General features: G+C 41.6%; 1 protein-coding gene across 1 annotated transcript; it reads right to left on the bottom strand.

The window, feature by feature from the left end:
* Window positions 1-91: 91 nt before the first annotated feature.
* On the bottom strand, window positions 92-5,396 carry tsr2 (TSR2 ribosome maturation factor). The gene is made up of 5 exons (XM_085344583.1): window positions 5,316-5,396; window positions 4,156-4,246; window positions 3,300-3,391; window positions 1,941-2,099; window positions 92-1,154 (listed from the first exon to the last, which is right to left on the bottom strand). The coding sequence occupies exons 1-5, from the start codon at window positions 5,391-5,393 to the stop codon at window positions 1,053-1,055; spliced, it is 522 nt and encodes a 173-aa protein (XP_085200709.1). The 5' UTR covers window positions 5,394-5,396; the 3' UTR covers window positions 92-1,052.
* Between the last annotated feature and the right edge of the window lie 10,774 nt (window positions 5,397-16,170).

Raw genomic sequence — 16,170 nt, 5'->3', positions numbered from 1 at the left:
CATTTGCAGTAGACTCTGCTCGCTGCTAAAAATATATATTTTTCCTTTAATGCAAAGTCAAGCTGCACAGAGCAAATAAGGAGAGCAGGAGTTCTGGCACATAGAGGCAGTCTATATTTCAAATTACGACCCCACGCAGACTGAAATTCCAGCTGAGCGAAAGCTTGAACAAAGCTGTCGGACGTGAACCTGGTGTGTTCCCGTAGAGAGGCTCATCAGGTCGATGTCATCCATGCAGTGGTGCACAGCACAGAGGACCAGTTTCTTAAACACAGTATGAAGCCGTCGGCGAACTGTTCTTGAGCTAACCTGAAGGCCACAAAGTTTGGAGGTCTGTAGCGATTGACCCCGCTCTGATTTTACCACCTCATGGCTGAGTTGCTGTCATTCCCAATCACTTCCACTTTGCTATAATCCCACTAACAGCTGACTGGAGTATTTAGTAATGAGGAAACTTCACTGGACTTGTTGCACAGGTGGCATCCAATCACGGTACCACGCTGGGGTCCCTTTCACAAATGTTTGCAGAAGCAGTCGGCATACCTGGGTGCTTGATTCTATACGCCTGTAGCCATGGAAGTGATTGGAACACCTGAGTTCAGTGATTGGCTGGGTGAGTGAATACTTTTGGCAACATAGTTAATGAAAACGAGTTCACTGGACTCAGGTGGTCTCCACAAACCTGAAGCAACTGCACGAACCTCTGAAGTCTGTCTGACCCAGTACTAGTAAGATGTATAATTCTATATGTTGTGATGTACAGTATACCGACAGCACTGCGTATGGTCAAAGTGTTTAATAATAATAATAATAATAATAATAAAAAATTCATCCACAGGAAGCAGAGTGACTCCGGTTTAAGGACATCGTCCCCGTCCACCTGCTCCAGACTGAACGTCCCAGCAGGCGGCCGACAAACAGCACGCCTTTCTGAGCCTGCAGGACCCTTTCAGTCTGGAGCAGGTGGAGGCTGAGGCCCAGCTTTCACTAAAAAGTCTCTTCCTGTAGGTCAAAGGTGAGATGCTTCAGTCTCTCAGTTCATCCTAAAATCTTCACTTCTTCTTCCTCACCACCGTCCAGCCATCTTCTTCATCCTGAGTAGGAGGAGGATGTGTCCTGCTGACCGATGGACCAGACGCTTCACACTCCATCTCCTGCACACACAAACAACCATCACTCAACCCGGGTGATTTCATTATCTATCTATCTATCTATCTATCTATCTATCTATCTATCTAAATAAAAATAAATAAAAAGTTTCCACCTGAAGCCCTCAGTCAGCTGTGTCTTCACACTATGAATGAGCCCCTGACGTACACGGGGCGGGGCCATAATTGGCTTTTTAGTGTCGTGGTTTTTCCAGGAATTTTAAACCTTCATAACTTCATGAAACACATTTGAGTTTTGTTTTAAAACAGCAACCAAATCCATTTTACACCCACTCCACATATCGTAATGTTTTCTGTCTGTTTACGACTATAATATGAGCACAGAAGCAGCACAACTTTACAAACGGACAGAACGAGGATGTAACTGCATCAGAGAAGCTGAAAGATTTTCAAACTACAGTTTCCTTCCATCCATCCAGAGCTGGAGCTGAAAGCAAGACACATACTGGACAGTCCATGGCAAATACTCCGTAATTATGTGATACAGTCATTTTTAAACCACAAAAGGAATCACGGCTAGAAGATCAAAATGGATGCAACACTGCAAAACTCACACAAAATACACTTTTTGAAGATTTCTGCTTGAGTGGGCGCACAACTGATGGGGCTGCAGGTTTTAACAAAGCCTATAAAATGTAATTCAGGTGTGAAAGATTCAGATTACTCGTTCAAAAAGGTTGAACGTCGCTCAGAGATTCTCAGTGGGAGTGACGGAGATCAAAATCCACAGTCCTGATTCTGACCTGTGTGTGTGTGTCAGGTGAGCCGTACCTGTGCGTCATCGTTGCTCTCTTCATCAGACTGTGTGGGCTGAGCCGTGACCTTTGCCCTTTGACTCTTATTCTGTGTCAGAGTGTTGATGGTGTGTTTGAGCTGCTCCAGTGCCCCCTGCCGCCACTGACTGAACATCTGCAGCAGATTGGCGGACACCTACAAACACACACACACACATCACCTTCAAAAATCCACACCTGCAGACCAGCACCAAGCGGACGATTCTGTGTTCATTCCTTCAGTTTTTGTTCGGTGTGGAATAAAATAATAAAACTACTTTAATTGCTGCGCTTTAGTTCAAACAAGTTGACGTCAATGAGGAAACAACTGTGTGGAGAGTTTAGAGGTTTGAACAGTGAAAAGTTGGCCGCTTGAATGTTTACAAGAACAAAGAGCTCAGAGAAACCGAGTCGTCCTGGAAAGCGTCAGGAAAGAAGAAATAACGAGGCTCAAACGGAGCCGCTTTAACAGAATCCGAAGCGCTTTTGTTCAAAAGGCAGCAAAACTTCAAAGTGACAGAGAAGCAGGTGTTGTTAAGGTGGATGCTAAATTTGGAGAAAAGCAGCAGGTGTGACTCTTCTCCAGGATGAGACCGACATGAATCTCTGAGGACTCAACGCCAGCTCCAAAAGGACGACCAGGAAACACCCAGGAACAAAAACCGCATAAAAGAAAGAGGAGGCATCAGATAAGAAAAGTGATGAAGCAGCAGGATGGGCGGACGGGGTTATGGAAACATCTGGGAGCTCATCATCAAACAGTGTTTATGTTCTGCAAACCACAGACTGGCTGTAGCACATCGTGCACCGCCTCCATCTGACTACAGAGCTCGCTGCCAGCTCTGGAGCGGACAGCGAACGCACCACCTCTGCTCGACCATAAAACACGAACAGCCCATTTTCAACCGCGAGTTCTGCATCATTAATCACATCATAGTGAACGCTGCAGCTTCGTTCGTGAGGCAGTACGAGCGCGAGAACTGCCGTGTATTTTCACAAACACAACAAAAAGACTAAACTAAATATTCTCCTGGCGAGAAGAAGAACCGATGAACTCATGCCTCGCTCGTCCTACTGAACTAACTGATGAAGACGTTAATAAGACCACGCAGATATAATGCTGACATCAGGAGGCAGGAAGGTGATGAAGACAACCAGAATTTACATGCAGACATGTCATAAACATGCTGCTTTTATTATAACATCATATCCATGCAGAGAATGAGAAATGTAGCCTCTGATCCCGACGGTTTACTTTTCTCCACAGAAGACTTAAATATAGTGAAGATGAATGCATTTTAAAAACAGGATTTAAAAAAGAAACACTGTTATTGCTGTTGTCTTTGTGTGTGTGTACCTGTGGTAAACTCCCATCATCCACCACTGTATTGAACTCCTGATCCATCAGCTCAGCGATGAAGTCCTCGACTTCGTACTGCTGCAGGTCAGCTGACACACACAGACACACGGAGATGTTAACACAACATCAAAAATGACCCTGAAGCTTTCGCTGTTTAATTAAACGTGGTTCTGCTCCTTATTTCTATTCTTAGACTCCACTAGTAAAGCTCTGCATGGCGCACAGTTCAAAACATCTTAAACTGCTCCTCAGTTCATCCTGTCTGAAATATTATAGATCATCTCCCTTTAAACCAAACTTCTTCTGACAGGCTACGTCTTGTAAACAGAGGGTTTAAACTACAGGTGGGCGGGGTTTCAGCGTCTACAGGCAGAGCCGTGTTGAGATGAACATATTAAACATACCCTCTTTCTCTGGCATCTTATTGAGGAGCATTTGGAGCAGTCTGAAGCCTTTAGGCTCACATGGGTTGCTTTTACATACATACCTCATTATTTGAGACTTAAGTTTGATGTGAACATGGAGCAGAAAAGAAGGACAACAGGAGCCCTTTAAACCTCTGAGACACACTTGACTGAGTTTCCCTTTAATCAACTTGATATCGACAGAAACTTTGTCTAATTATTTGTCTTTTCTTATGCAACATTAAATTCAATCCATATCTCACGCTGTCCTTTGTCAGATTCAAAGAACAGACTGAACCGTTGGAGGTTCAAAGTCACTTTTATTCATGCATCCTCACGAGCTGAAACTGAGGCAACCCAGATCACATCTAATGATCACTGAAAGCTTAAACTCGATTTAAAGGGTTCACCCACTTCTAATTAGCACCGTAACAACTACACATACCCACCGTTGTCATGGAAATACTGCTGAACCACATCCACCATCCAATCAGCTTTCTGCTGGCCGTAGATGCCTCCAAACCCGTTATCCACCGCAATCTGTCCGACAAACAGAGATGGTACATTTTATTGCTGTGACCTCACATCATACATAACATCAGATTTCTAATGTTGACTTAAGAATAAACGAGCTAATTAATAAAATCTCATAAACAGAGAATCCTGCGAGATGTTGCAGGCACCCAACTCAAACACATCCTCCCCACACGTCTGTTTAAATTTCCCACTTCTTCTTCTATGTGTTGACTCCACCCCCCAGCATCCAGACGCCCACACTCCAAGCTCTACCTGCATTCTGCTGAAGTAATGAATCATTTTGAAACATTTAAAAAGATGAACTATCCAAAGGTCAAAGTTCATCACCTTCTTTTGGTTGCCCCCTTTAGGGATCGCCACAGCAGATCATCTGTCTACAGTCACACCAACTCTCTGCATGTGCTGCTTCACTACATCGCTGAATCTAATCCTGGTCTTCAAATTGTCCTCCTGCATTGCAGCTCCATCTTTACACATCCGAACTGAGCTCCACACTTCAATAAATAACACTAATCTTGGTCAAGAAGGACTGGATTGATGATGATGTGGGTACAGTAACGCAGAATCATGAAGATACTTCCAAAACAGGTCCTCTGTTTATTTGATATAAAACTGCTTTCTAAATCCTGCCGACTACAGTCTACTTAGCAACATAAAAACAATCACCACACAACCCCCGTGTGCCAAAAAGTGATTCCCGGTATTTACACTTCCATAAAAAAGACATTTTGACCTATAATATGTGAGATATATGTGAACTGTCTCCCTCATGTATGATATCAAGTCATCTTGAGCCACAAACAACATTCCTCTCACAAGGTAGAAGTCGCCGTCAGTTTGTGGCAGAGTGACTTTTGTATTTATCCTTTATTTATCCAGTTAAAAGGTCCCGCTGCCATAAAAATGCTCTGTGTAGGTCTGTGATTTGGTTTAACAGAACATAAGCTCCTCACGTGAGAAGCTGTTAGCATGTTAGCATCATATCGGTTATCGTTGAATCAGTAACCCGTCTGGGTATCAGCTGGACCCGTCTGCCTGCCGCTCCGGAGGCACTCGATCGGCTCTAACTCACCTGAAGAACTGGCCAGGTTTGAAGAACCGCTCGGACTCCCTCTGTGAAGACCTCACGTGAAGCCGCGGAGGCCGCCATGTTGGGTCTGACAGACGGAAGGAGCCGAGTGCAGAAACAGAGATCAGACAGAAGCGATCGTTCAGGAAAAGCGTGCTCCTTCCAATCGAAACGGGACTGTGACAAAAAGCTAAAGAAATAAACAGACATGCATGTAAACTCTGAACTGCTCTAATTGTCAGATTCATCAAGGTGCTGGAAACTTTCCGCCCATGTTGACATTATTGTACTGTGGAGGCCCAGGAGTGCCAAAAGGAATTAAATAAATACATCATTTAAAAAATGAATTGAATGTGTCAATAATTAATTAAATATATCATTAATTAAAATGTCATCAATTAAATACAACTGAAAATAAATAATTAAATGTTTTAAATGAAATGAATGGCCATTTAATTAATTATTGAAATATTTATTTAATGAATTAATTCCAATTTTAAATAATTAATGAAACATTTAATTCATTATTTAATTAATCAGTTTTGCCACTCCCAGCTCTCCACAATTGTCCATGATGTGAATGTCCTTTTCTACCACAACCAGAAACCGGTTTAAGATGATTTTAGCTTTGTGACATTGTATGTTAGCCTGGTATCAGAACACGGGCACACTGTGGTCATAAATGGATGAACATGACATGGAAGATCTAAGGTTTTACAGATTATGTAACTGAAAGAATGTCTTCCCCTAGGAAGACCATTGACTAACCGCACTTACTTTTAAATAGCAAATGAGAAAATGAGAAACACGTAAACTCTCATAGACTGTATATAAATGATGGATGTAGCTGCTGGTTTCCACTGTTGTCATTTTAGTTTTTGTTTTTTTTTAACCAGACATTACACACACAGGAGACTGCTCAACTGTTATTGTACGGTGGCCCTGAGAGTTCAAATGGACTGCAACTTTTAAAAAAACACACACCAGCAAATAGGAAAATGCTGCAAAAGCACACAAAACACAAAGGAAATAGAAAAAGACAGCAACAAAAAACTGAGGAAAAAAATCAGGAAAGAAAACAGAAGCGTTTCTTGGGAAACAAAAACTTGACTGAACGCCGGGGGAAGTGACACGCTAACAGTAAACAGTAACAAACATGTGTGTAGAGTATTAAACGAATAATGTGATTAAATCACTCATTGCCTTACATCCTTAGATCTCACAACACTAATGAACCCTCTGCTTCTTTTGAACGTGCCTCACTGCAGTTCTTTGCAGCTGTTCAGTCAAGTGTCCCAGAAACACTTCCATTTTCTTTCCTGATTTTTTTTAAAGCTTTTGCAGCATTTTTTCTCTTTCCTCTCAGGGTCACCATCATCATCCTTTTCAACACTAATGTAAGATGAATGGTATGTATTTGCGCATAATAGAATCAAATATGTACTGTTGTCCAGTTTCGATCTGTGCAGGTTCTGTTGTCCACCTCCAGGTGGCAGCAACTCAACAGAAATCCACCTAAACATAAGCGAGACTTACAAAAAACAAACAAACCTACTGTCCATAATTTTTATTATTATTTTACTTAGAAATGTTCTACATTCATGCTGTCTTCATCTGCTGTCTGAGAAAGGATTTGATTCAGTTTGAGGCTTCTCAAATGTCTGCCTCTGGATGGAGGCCTGAGTGAAAGCAGGTTAGGTTCCAGATATCAGTTCAGCTCATATGAAAGCAATAAGTTCTCAGGAATATGGCATTAAAAGGTCTCAGTGTGCCATTCGTGAGAGTTATTAAGGAGTTTTTCGACACCTTTCACTGATTAACATCACTGTGAAAAAGAGATTCTCAGGGACGGCGCTGAGCTGCAGTCCGAGTGTTTCATAGTGTTTGTACAGGGATGTGATCCTAAACTGCAGACCCTGAAATCATTTACTTGTTGTTTGTGTATTCACTCTTCCTACGACCTCTAAACACAACCAGAACTGCATTTTGAAACTGTATTAAACAATTCATACATTTAATGAAATGGAGCTGATCTCCACCCGGCACCGCTGTTGAATAAAATGTTGGAGGTTTTGGCTCATAGGGATCGTTTTCATGGCCAAACTTATTATTTAAAACTTCAGCCATGTTTAAAGTGAACATCCATCATCGTAACACAAGACAGAGAATAAGAAAAAAAGCATAATAACTAAACTTTAATCGCACAATCAAAGCACAAAGAAGAATTTTAGTTCATTGGCTGACGTTACCTCGGAGTCTGCAGCTGTGGAGATTGTGTTATTGCAGCTGTTTCACTTTTCCAGACATTTTCAAATATTCACCTAATGAATGGATGCAACGCTTGCTTCCTCACCTCCCCAGTGATCCTATTAATATTAACTCACATGTTCACAGTCACATTTTTGCAGGTTTCCTTCAGCACCGGCAGCAGCAGCTGTGTTGCTTTTAGTCTGTATTATATTTTTAAATGTGACCCTGAAGCATGCATTAGTTCTGTCGCTATAGGCCCGGAGGAGCTTTCTTCATCTCTAATTTCCTTCGCACTCATTGAATTTATTTATGTACTGCTCTTGCATGCCGTTGCCTTTCTGTCTTCTCTCTTCAACAGTTTGTGCTCTATCTCTGTGCCTTTCTCCTGGAATAATATAAATTCCCACAGAAAGGAATCTCTGACACTGGACCTACATATTCCTGATGTTTGGTTGATGGCTCCACTAACCTGCTGAGTTGTTTTTCATATATTCTTTTGCTGTTTGTCATCCCTTTGGGACTTTGTGTTCATCTTTTCTCTTTTCCAGTTACTCCAACCTTTTAAGGCAGATATTTGGTGTCCGTTCTGATGGAAGCTTCTTCCTTTTAAAAGGGAGTTTTTTTTCTCTCCACATGCTTTTATCTCTGTGATCGTTGCTATTTATTTTACCTTACAGTTTAAAGTGTCCTGGGAATACATATATTGGAAATTGGCAGTGTATATAATTTATAAAAATAACCAGAAATCCTCCAAAATGATCATTTGAGCTTTCAGTCATTTACAGGTAGGTCCATAAATATTCGTATACCCTCAAATGAAAGCTGAGGGTCTGCACATTATGTCCATGTCCATTATATAACTAGAATTGGAATATGCTTCAGTAAACAGGTGAAAAAAACATAAACTCGTGTCAATGTCCAAATATATTTGCTAAGTATTTCTGTGTTATGCTTCCTTCTTCTGCGTTATTAAAATTTTGGATGCAAACTTTGTCCATACAATTATTGTAGAGTTTTAGAGCCTGAAGCAACTGCTGTTTCGATTTGGCACTATAGAAATAAACCTGAAGGGAAATGTTTAAACTTACTGTGCAGCCATTTTTCATGTAATACATCAGTAGGCGGGCCCAGGGCTGCACATGAGCCCCGTGATCACCAAAACCAATGCACTCTGCTCTAAACCAGCTCTTTACACTGAATGTGTTCCCTTTCTGCTTTGTTCAGTCCCCCATGTGCCGCTCAGGGTGAGCAGATGTCCCTCTGCTGATACATGTTGATGAAGATGTCGCCTGCTGGTGAGCTGGTCACCATCTTTTGCTTTCTGTGCTCCGCCAAAAGTTGAAAGTCATATGCAAAAATTATTTGGGGAATATGATGAAGGCTACCTCTGATAAAAGGAAATAAAAACTGCAAATTAACTGGGTTAAAGTGGTGGAAGGTGGTTGTATTGTTTCCATATCTATTTAGAAACATTGATGTGTCTGAGAATTTAGTTCGTGGACGCCTCAGAGAAAGAAAAATGATCATTTTTCTTAAGCTTATTAAAATAAATAATAATAATAACAATAATAAATCCTTGATCAGTTTAACAGAAACCTTTATTGTCAGTGCAGAAATGACGATCACATCAACTTTATAAACACAGCAAATATAGAAACAGTTTATGGCCAAAAGTATGTGGACAGCTGTACACACATGACAGCGTAACATGCAGCTGTTTGTGTTAAAAACACAAACACAACAAATCCCTTAAAAACACATTTATGTGGAACTAAACTGTAAAATCACCACAAACGCCCAAAAGGACTGATGACGTTTCTCAAGACGAACTTTAAAACCGCAAAAATAATCTTTCAGCAGTACCTTAAAATATTTCAGTAATCTCATCCTCAAAAAGTCGTCTAATTACATGATAAATATAAAGTAAAACAAGTGTTTATTTCAAGATAAAACTTTCAGTCTTTATAAAATAAGACATGTCATTAATATTTGATTTAACCTGGAAAAAAACTAACCTCGTCTAAATAATGAACACTTCATTATGACATCACCACATCATCTTTGCACACCACAGATGGAAACTGGGAGATTCTTCTTTAACAGGCAACAAGATGCTAAATATTTGGCTACACCCAGCCGGTGCCGTCCACGTACGTTTGGCAGTACAGTATGAAATCACGGGTCCTCACAGACAAACAGAAAAGTGAGGGTCGAATTAATCAGCTGCTGACCTGCAGCTTTCTGTCTCTCTGACAACCAATTTATTGTGAAAATCCTGCTGGTCTTCTTTTTCTTTCAGAATAAAAGCTCATTCAGACAGGATTTCACTGCAGGCTTTTAATCCTCCTCCTGCACTCTCTCCTTCTCGTGCTCTGTTTCTTCTTTTACTGATTTCAGCACCCACACGTTTATCTGTGAATCCTCTGTATGTATGTGATGTTTCCTGCAGTGCGTGAGGGCTGATCTGGATGTGAACTCCATTTTTAAGAACTAAATATGAATTTAGAAACCTCAGAAAAAAAACAAAAAACCCTTCATGGCTCCAGAACCCAGACCAGATCCTGGACCAGCAGCTGCAGGTGTTTGAGTATCAGACTAATATTTCATCACCTGCTCTGTCTGAAATATTAAATCCTGTCTGAATGAGATGGGAAAAGAAACACTTTGACATGAATGGATGAATAAATGAGGAGGTTTAAAAGCAACGATGGAGCTGCAGCTGCAGAAGATTCTCTGGGTCTTAATCCAGGACACTGAGCACTGTGATTGGTTCCTGTCTATGACCACGCCCACTCTGAGCAGTCATTGGCTTATTTCAGTTGTGTCTAGGTTCTGATGCATATATTTGTAGAAATGTTTTATGTGTCTTCAAATGGTAGCTGGTTTAAAACACATAAAGTCTGTGCAGCAGCTGGATAAAATTTGTGCCTTGAGGCGACTGTTGTTGGGATTTAGCGCTGTATAAATAAAACTGAATTGAATAAACGTTACTGAGCGTGAGCGGGGCAGAAATCCTGGTCACCTACAAGGTGAGTCATCCCGAACTCCTCTGACCATCAACATCTGGCACACCGATCTGAGTCTGAGCGCCAACATCAAACTGATGCTGGTTCGCGTGACTTCACCATCAAACTAAATCCTCTTCATAAAATAAATGCTACGCGAACAGGAGTCCAGAAGCCTCATTCATAAAACATGTTTACACGCATGTCAGGGAGGAAAAGAATAGAAAAGTGCCATTTAAGTACTAGTCCATTTAACCATCATTGCGCATTAGTTTATCTGCAGTATTTGTACGTTTACACCAGAGAAAATGACCCACAACTTTCCGAAACTATGGCAACTACAGTACCTTCACCTCTGGATTCTCACGTGAACATCATTTATTTTTTTATTTGACAGGACAGTTGTGTTAACTGCAGTAATTTTCCACAAAACAAAATTAAAACTAACAGGATCACGTGTTGCTACAATCTACTAGTGCATCTAAAAACCACTGAATATCACAAAAAAATAAATTTGTGGTAATTTCAATAAATAACTTTTGAATATTTTGACTAAAAATGATGGTTTTTGTTTTCATTTTGGTGTTTATGGCTAATTACACCATTACAGCTAATGAAAATCAGAAATCCAGTATCTCAAATTATTAGGATATTTCCAAAGATCAATCTAAAAAGGAAATGCAGAAACCTTTGAAAACTGTATCTATTATATAATAATAATAATAATAAAAAGATTTGTCATCTTCAATAAACATGAAGCAATTATTTTGAGTAAAAACCCGAAATATATAAAATCAAAGGTTAAAATTAGAATTGTGGGCAGAATATATTTTAATAATAATAATAATAATGTAATAATGTGTAGTTTATTATGTTTTGATTGTATACACAGTACTCTTTTGAGGCTCCATGAATTACTGCATCAATGCAGCGTGGCATGGAGGTATGGATGTTACTGAAGCTCAGGTTGCTTTGACAGAAGCCTTCTGTGGATCAGGTTTTTCTCATCTTCCTCTTGACAATCTCCACAGATTCTCTGTGGGATCCAGATCAGGCAAGTTGGCTGTATGATTAAGCATGATAATAACATGATAATAACACGGTCAGCAAATCATTTGGGAGCAGTTTTAACATTGTGAGTGGTGCTAAGTCCTGGTGAAAAGGAATTTGGCTTCTCCATAAAGCTTTCAGTGAAAGGAAACATTACTTCAAAACCTCCTGGTAGATGTCTTGGTGTAGACTCAATGATCCAGATAAGGAAATCTCAGAAAGTTGATTTCGTTCATCTGGATTCAGCATTGTCTGTGGGAAAAAAGGTTTCATCACTCATGTCAGCTGACTGCAGGTTTCCCCAACTTTATATGATCATTTCTGTCACCTATCTCCAAGTTTCTGGCTTTGGTCCTGAATCGCTTCGTGTGCAGCACCAAACGCAACATTCGAATCACGCTGGACGACACCAGATGAAACAATGGCCTCTTATGAGGCCGTTACATCTTCTTCACTTGTGTTGCAGCTACCGGACCAGCTCATAAGAGATTAGAGGACAAGCCCACCCTCGACACCAACCAAGTGTCTCTGTCCAGTCAAGTTTATTTATAAGCACATTTGAAAACAACAGATGTAAAAAGTGCTGTATATCTAAAAAAGATTAGAAGATAAGTAAAACAGCGTGGATAAAAAGTCATCGGAACGCAGTCCGGTTTAAAAGCCAAAGAATAAAAATACTGTCAACTGCCAGAGCATCTAAAAGCATCTAAAAATGAAAAAAGGACCAAGAATGGACTCGAGTGGCTCCACATAAGAAAGGAAGATGCACGCCTAAGCTGTAAAATTGTTTGGTAAAGCAAGATTTAAACCATTCCAGCCCCTTTTATTCTGAAACTCTTCAGTAACACTGCTTTGACACAAAAAGGAATAGAGAGAAGGAAAACAGCTTTCTCCAGGACCTTAGACTAGAAAGAAGTTTAGAAATCAGTCAGAAGTTGGATAAAACTGTGGGCTCAAGGTTTTGCTTTTAAACAATAGACTCCACCACAGTATGCCACGGCCATTGATAATAGTGAGTAAACTCTTTGCTATAGTGCCAAAAATATCCATCAGTCGCCAAGATGAATGTCCAGGAGACATTTTGTGGGTTTTAAGGGGCAAAGACACAGACTCAAAGTGGTCAAAAGCAACAGAGGATGTGTGAAACGATGGGTCAAAGCCAGGAGGGATGATATGAGACCGAATACTTACAATCCTGGCATCAAAAGCAAATTCTCATCTACTGCTTTGGACTCTATGAGAGGAGGAACCAGGAGGATTAACAACAGAGTTAATAATGCTGAATAAAACAGGGTCGTCTGTGACAGTTGTGAGAAACAATATCAGACAAACACTTTGTTTTTACTGGAACGCCTCTGATAATTTAACAGAGACTCTCTAAGAACATGAAAAGACACCAGAAGTCTATCCTTTATTTTTGTTCAGCTCTCCTACACACCCGTCTGAGTGCTTGGGTGGCATTATTTAACCAAGGCTGAATGTGAGGTTTCAGATTTTTGAGAGCTGTTACTTCAAGCTACATATTTCATATACAAAGGCCAGGACTTCAGACAGACACATTGATGCACCGTGGGTTTTCCACTTGACCCTATTGTGACTAACTTGCATATGGAGAAAGTCAAGAAGAGGGCTCTGATATCATTCCTGAAACACCACCGAGCTAATGGTTCAGGTATGCGGATGACACCTGGGTGAAAATCAAATCTCAGGATGAGCCACAGTTCACTGATCTTATTAACTTGGTGGACACACACATCACGTTCACCAGAGAGGATATAAAAATTACAGCTGTGCATTTTCAGACTGTGAAATTACCACATTACACAGGACTCTGCAAAACAGAGCGAACACCAGTCCCACAGACAAAGTGGGCAGAGAAGCAGAAGAACATCCAATCAAAGAGACCCAGATCAAATGTGCTTATCCCAGCTGGTCATGTGTCAAAACTAGTAAGATACCCAAAGAAACCATCGGTAAGCCATTATGAGTCAGAAGTATTGGAACAGGTGAGACATATTTTACAGTACATCAGGTCTCTGTGGCTTTCAAACGTGAAAACGCTCCATGCCAGAAAGTAATCCGGCGCATGGATCAGGTTCTGAACTGAGCAAACCAAACAAGTGCTGACTCAGGGAATGGCACAACACGGAAGAGATACGTCATCAGGCCAGGACTGTGTAGTCTATTTACACCTGAAGGCAAGCAACCACTCTTTCAGAGAGGAGCATGTGTGCATCCTGGACCGGAAGGAACACAAGTTTGAGCAGGAAGTCGAGGAGGCGGTTTACATGAAAAAGGGAAGACCATCTCTGCACCAGAGAGGGGGCCTCAGAGTACATATCTCACCATCTTACAACCAAAACTAGTACCGTTGCTTAACAATCTACAAGCTCAGTTTCATGATTGTTAATATGTGCTGTTATCTTGTCCAAGGATATTTAGGATGCAGACTGGAGGTGACCTGCTCTGCTTCCTGAGCTTCAGCCACCCAACTGAATCTGTACTGTTAAGATAAGATAAGATAGAACTTTATTAATCCCTCGGGTGGGTTCCTCTGGGAAATATAAATAAAATATACAAAGGGGATAAATAGAATAAATAGGAATAAAAAATAAAAATACAAGTGAATTGCACATTTCAAGTATTGAGTCTATTGCACTGTTGACTATTTACAAAAAGTATTGCACAAGGTATTGTACAGTGAGGTGAAGAGGCACTACAGCTTAGTTGTTCCCCCTCCTTTGTCCTCCTGTTTCCCCTCCCTCTCCCCTCCAGAGAGGAGTTAAACAGTTTGATGGCGTGTGGGACAAAGGAGTTTTTAAGTCTGTTAGTTCTTGTCTTGGGGAGAAGCAACCTGTCACTGAACAGACTCTTCTGGTTGTTAATGGCCGTGTGCAGAGGATGCCCAACATTGTTCATAATGTCCATCAGTTTCTTTAATGTCCTTTTCTCTGCCACTGACACCAGAGTGTCCAGCTTCATGCCGACCACAGAGCTAGCCCTCCTGATCAGTTTCTCCAGCCTGGATGAGTCCCTCTTTGCTGTGCTGCTCCCCCAGCACACCACAGCATAGAAAAGTACTCCAGCAACCACTGACTGGTAAAACATCCTCAGGAGCTTCCTGCAGATGTTAAAAGACCTCAGCCTCCTGAGGAAGTACAGTCGGCTTTGGGCTTTTTTATACAGGTGCTCTGTGTTGCATGACCAGTCCAGTTTATTGTCCACCCACAGCCCGAGGTACTTGTACTTGTTGACCACCTCCACCTCCTCCCCCTCTATCTGAACCGGCAGTGGACCTTCTCTGGACCTCCCGAAGTCCACAACCAGTTCCTTAGTCTTTGAGGTGTTGAGTTGCAGGTGGTTTGTGTGACTCCATGCGACAAAGTTCCTCACCAGACTTCTGTACTCCTCTTCCTGATCATCCCAGATACACCCCATGATGGCCGTGTCATCTGCAAACTTCTGAATGTGGCATAATTCAGAGTTGTAGCAGAAGTCAGAGGTGTACAGGGTGAAGAGAAGAGGGGACAGCACAGTTCCCTGTGGTGCTCCTGTGCTGCTGACCACAGTGTCAGACGTGATGTCCTTCAGCCTGACGTACTGTGGTCTGTCGGTGAGGTAGTCGGAGATCCAAGCCACCAGGCAGGGGTCCACCTCCATCCTGTTCAGTTTTTCCTGAAGCATACAGGGCCGGATGGTATTAAAGGCACTGGAAAAGTCAAGAAACAGTATCCTGACCGTGCCTTTTCCCCCATCCAGGTGTGAGTGGGCTCTGTGTAGGAGGTACAGGATGGCATCCTCCACTCCGACACCCGCCTTGTATGCAAACTGTAGTGGGTCCTGGGCATGTTGTACCTGTGGTCGGAGGAGGTTGAGGAAGAGCCGCTCTAGAGTCTTCATAAGAGTCTGTTGATAGCGCTGGGGAAACCTGCAGTCAGCTGAAGACTGAAGAACTCACTTGGATGACTTAAGAAATGTTAAGAAATGTTCTTCCTGTTGAAAATGCTGCGTCCAGATGAACCGAATGGCACCTGACAGTGGGTGACCACCAACAGTAGATGATACGACACTCCAAACTTCACTCTGGACTTCAAACACCTTGGATTCACCTCTTCTTCCAGACTCTGGGACTTTCTCTAGCATCCTAGGATTGGACTTTCACAAAATGTGCTTTCTTCTAAAACCAGACCACTGCTCAACAGTCCAGCTCTTTTTCTCCTTTGACCAGGTAAGATGCTTACGGTGCTGTCGTTGGTTCAGGAGTGACTCGATGCATCAGTGGTGATTCTTGACACGCTGACACCAGCCTTAGGCCAATCCTTGTGAAGCTCTTATATTCTCGAACTGACTTTTCTTGTAAATCTTTTCGAGGCTGTGGTCATCCCTGTTGCCTTTTCTCCAGGCATACCTTTACCTTCCAGCCGACCTTCCATTAATATGCGTCTATACATCACTCTGAACAGCCAGGTTTTTCAGCAACCAACTAGACTGAGAGATACACAGTAATTATGCCGTCTTAATAGTAAGTTATTTAATGATTTACTTATCAGGAC

This window comes from Diplotaxodon limnothrissa, linkage group LG20 (assembly GCF_057381915.1).
Source record: "Diplotaxodon limnothrissa isolate DT_005_m linkage group LG20, D_limnothrissa_male_GT1.1, whole genome shotgun sequence".
NCBI lineage: Eukaryota > Metazoa > Chordata > Actinopteri > Cichliformes > Cichlidae > Diplotaxodon > Diplotaxodon limnothrissa.
The sequence above is the reverse complement of the archived record's forward strand: the minus strand, read 5'-3'. Positions and strand labels throughout refer to the sequence as shown.

Bases quoted from the DNA above. Each gene is read 5' to 3' on its own strand.
- tsr2 (XM_085344583.1), bottom strand. From the start codon at position 5,393: ATGGCGGCCTCCGCGGCTTCACGTGAGGTCTTCACAGAGGGAGTCCGA. The intron at 4,247-5,315 runs GTGAGTTAGAGC...TTTGTCGGACAG, and splicing joins AAACCTGGCCAGTTCTTCAG to ATTGCGGTGGATAACGGGTT. The intron at 1,155-1,940 runs GTACGGCTCACC...TTGTGTGTGCAG, and splicing joins AGAGCAACGATGACGCACAG to GAGATGGAGTGTGAAGCGTC.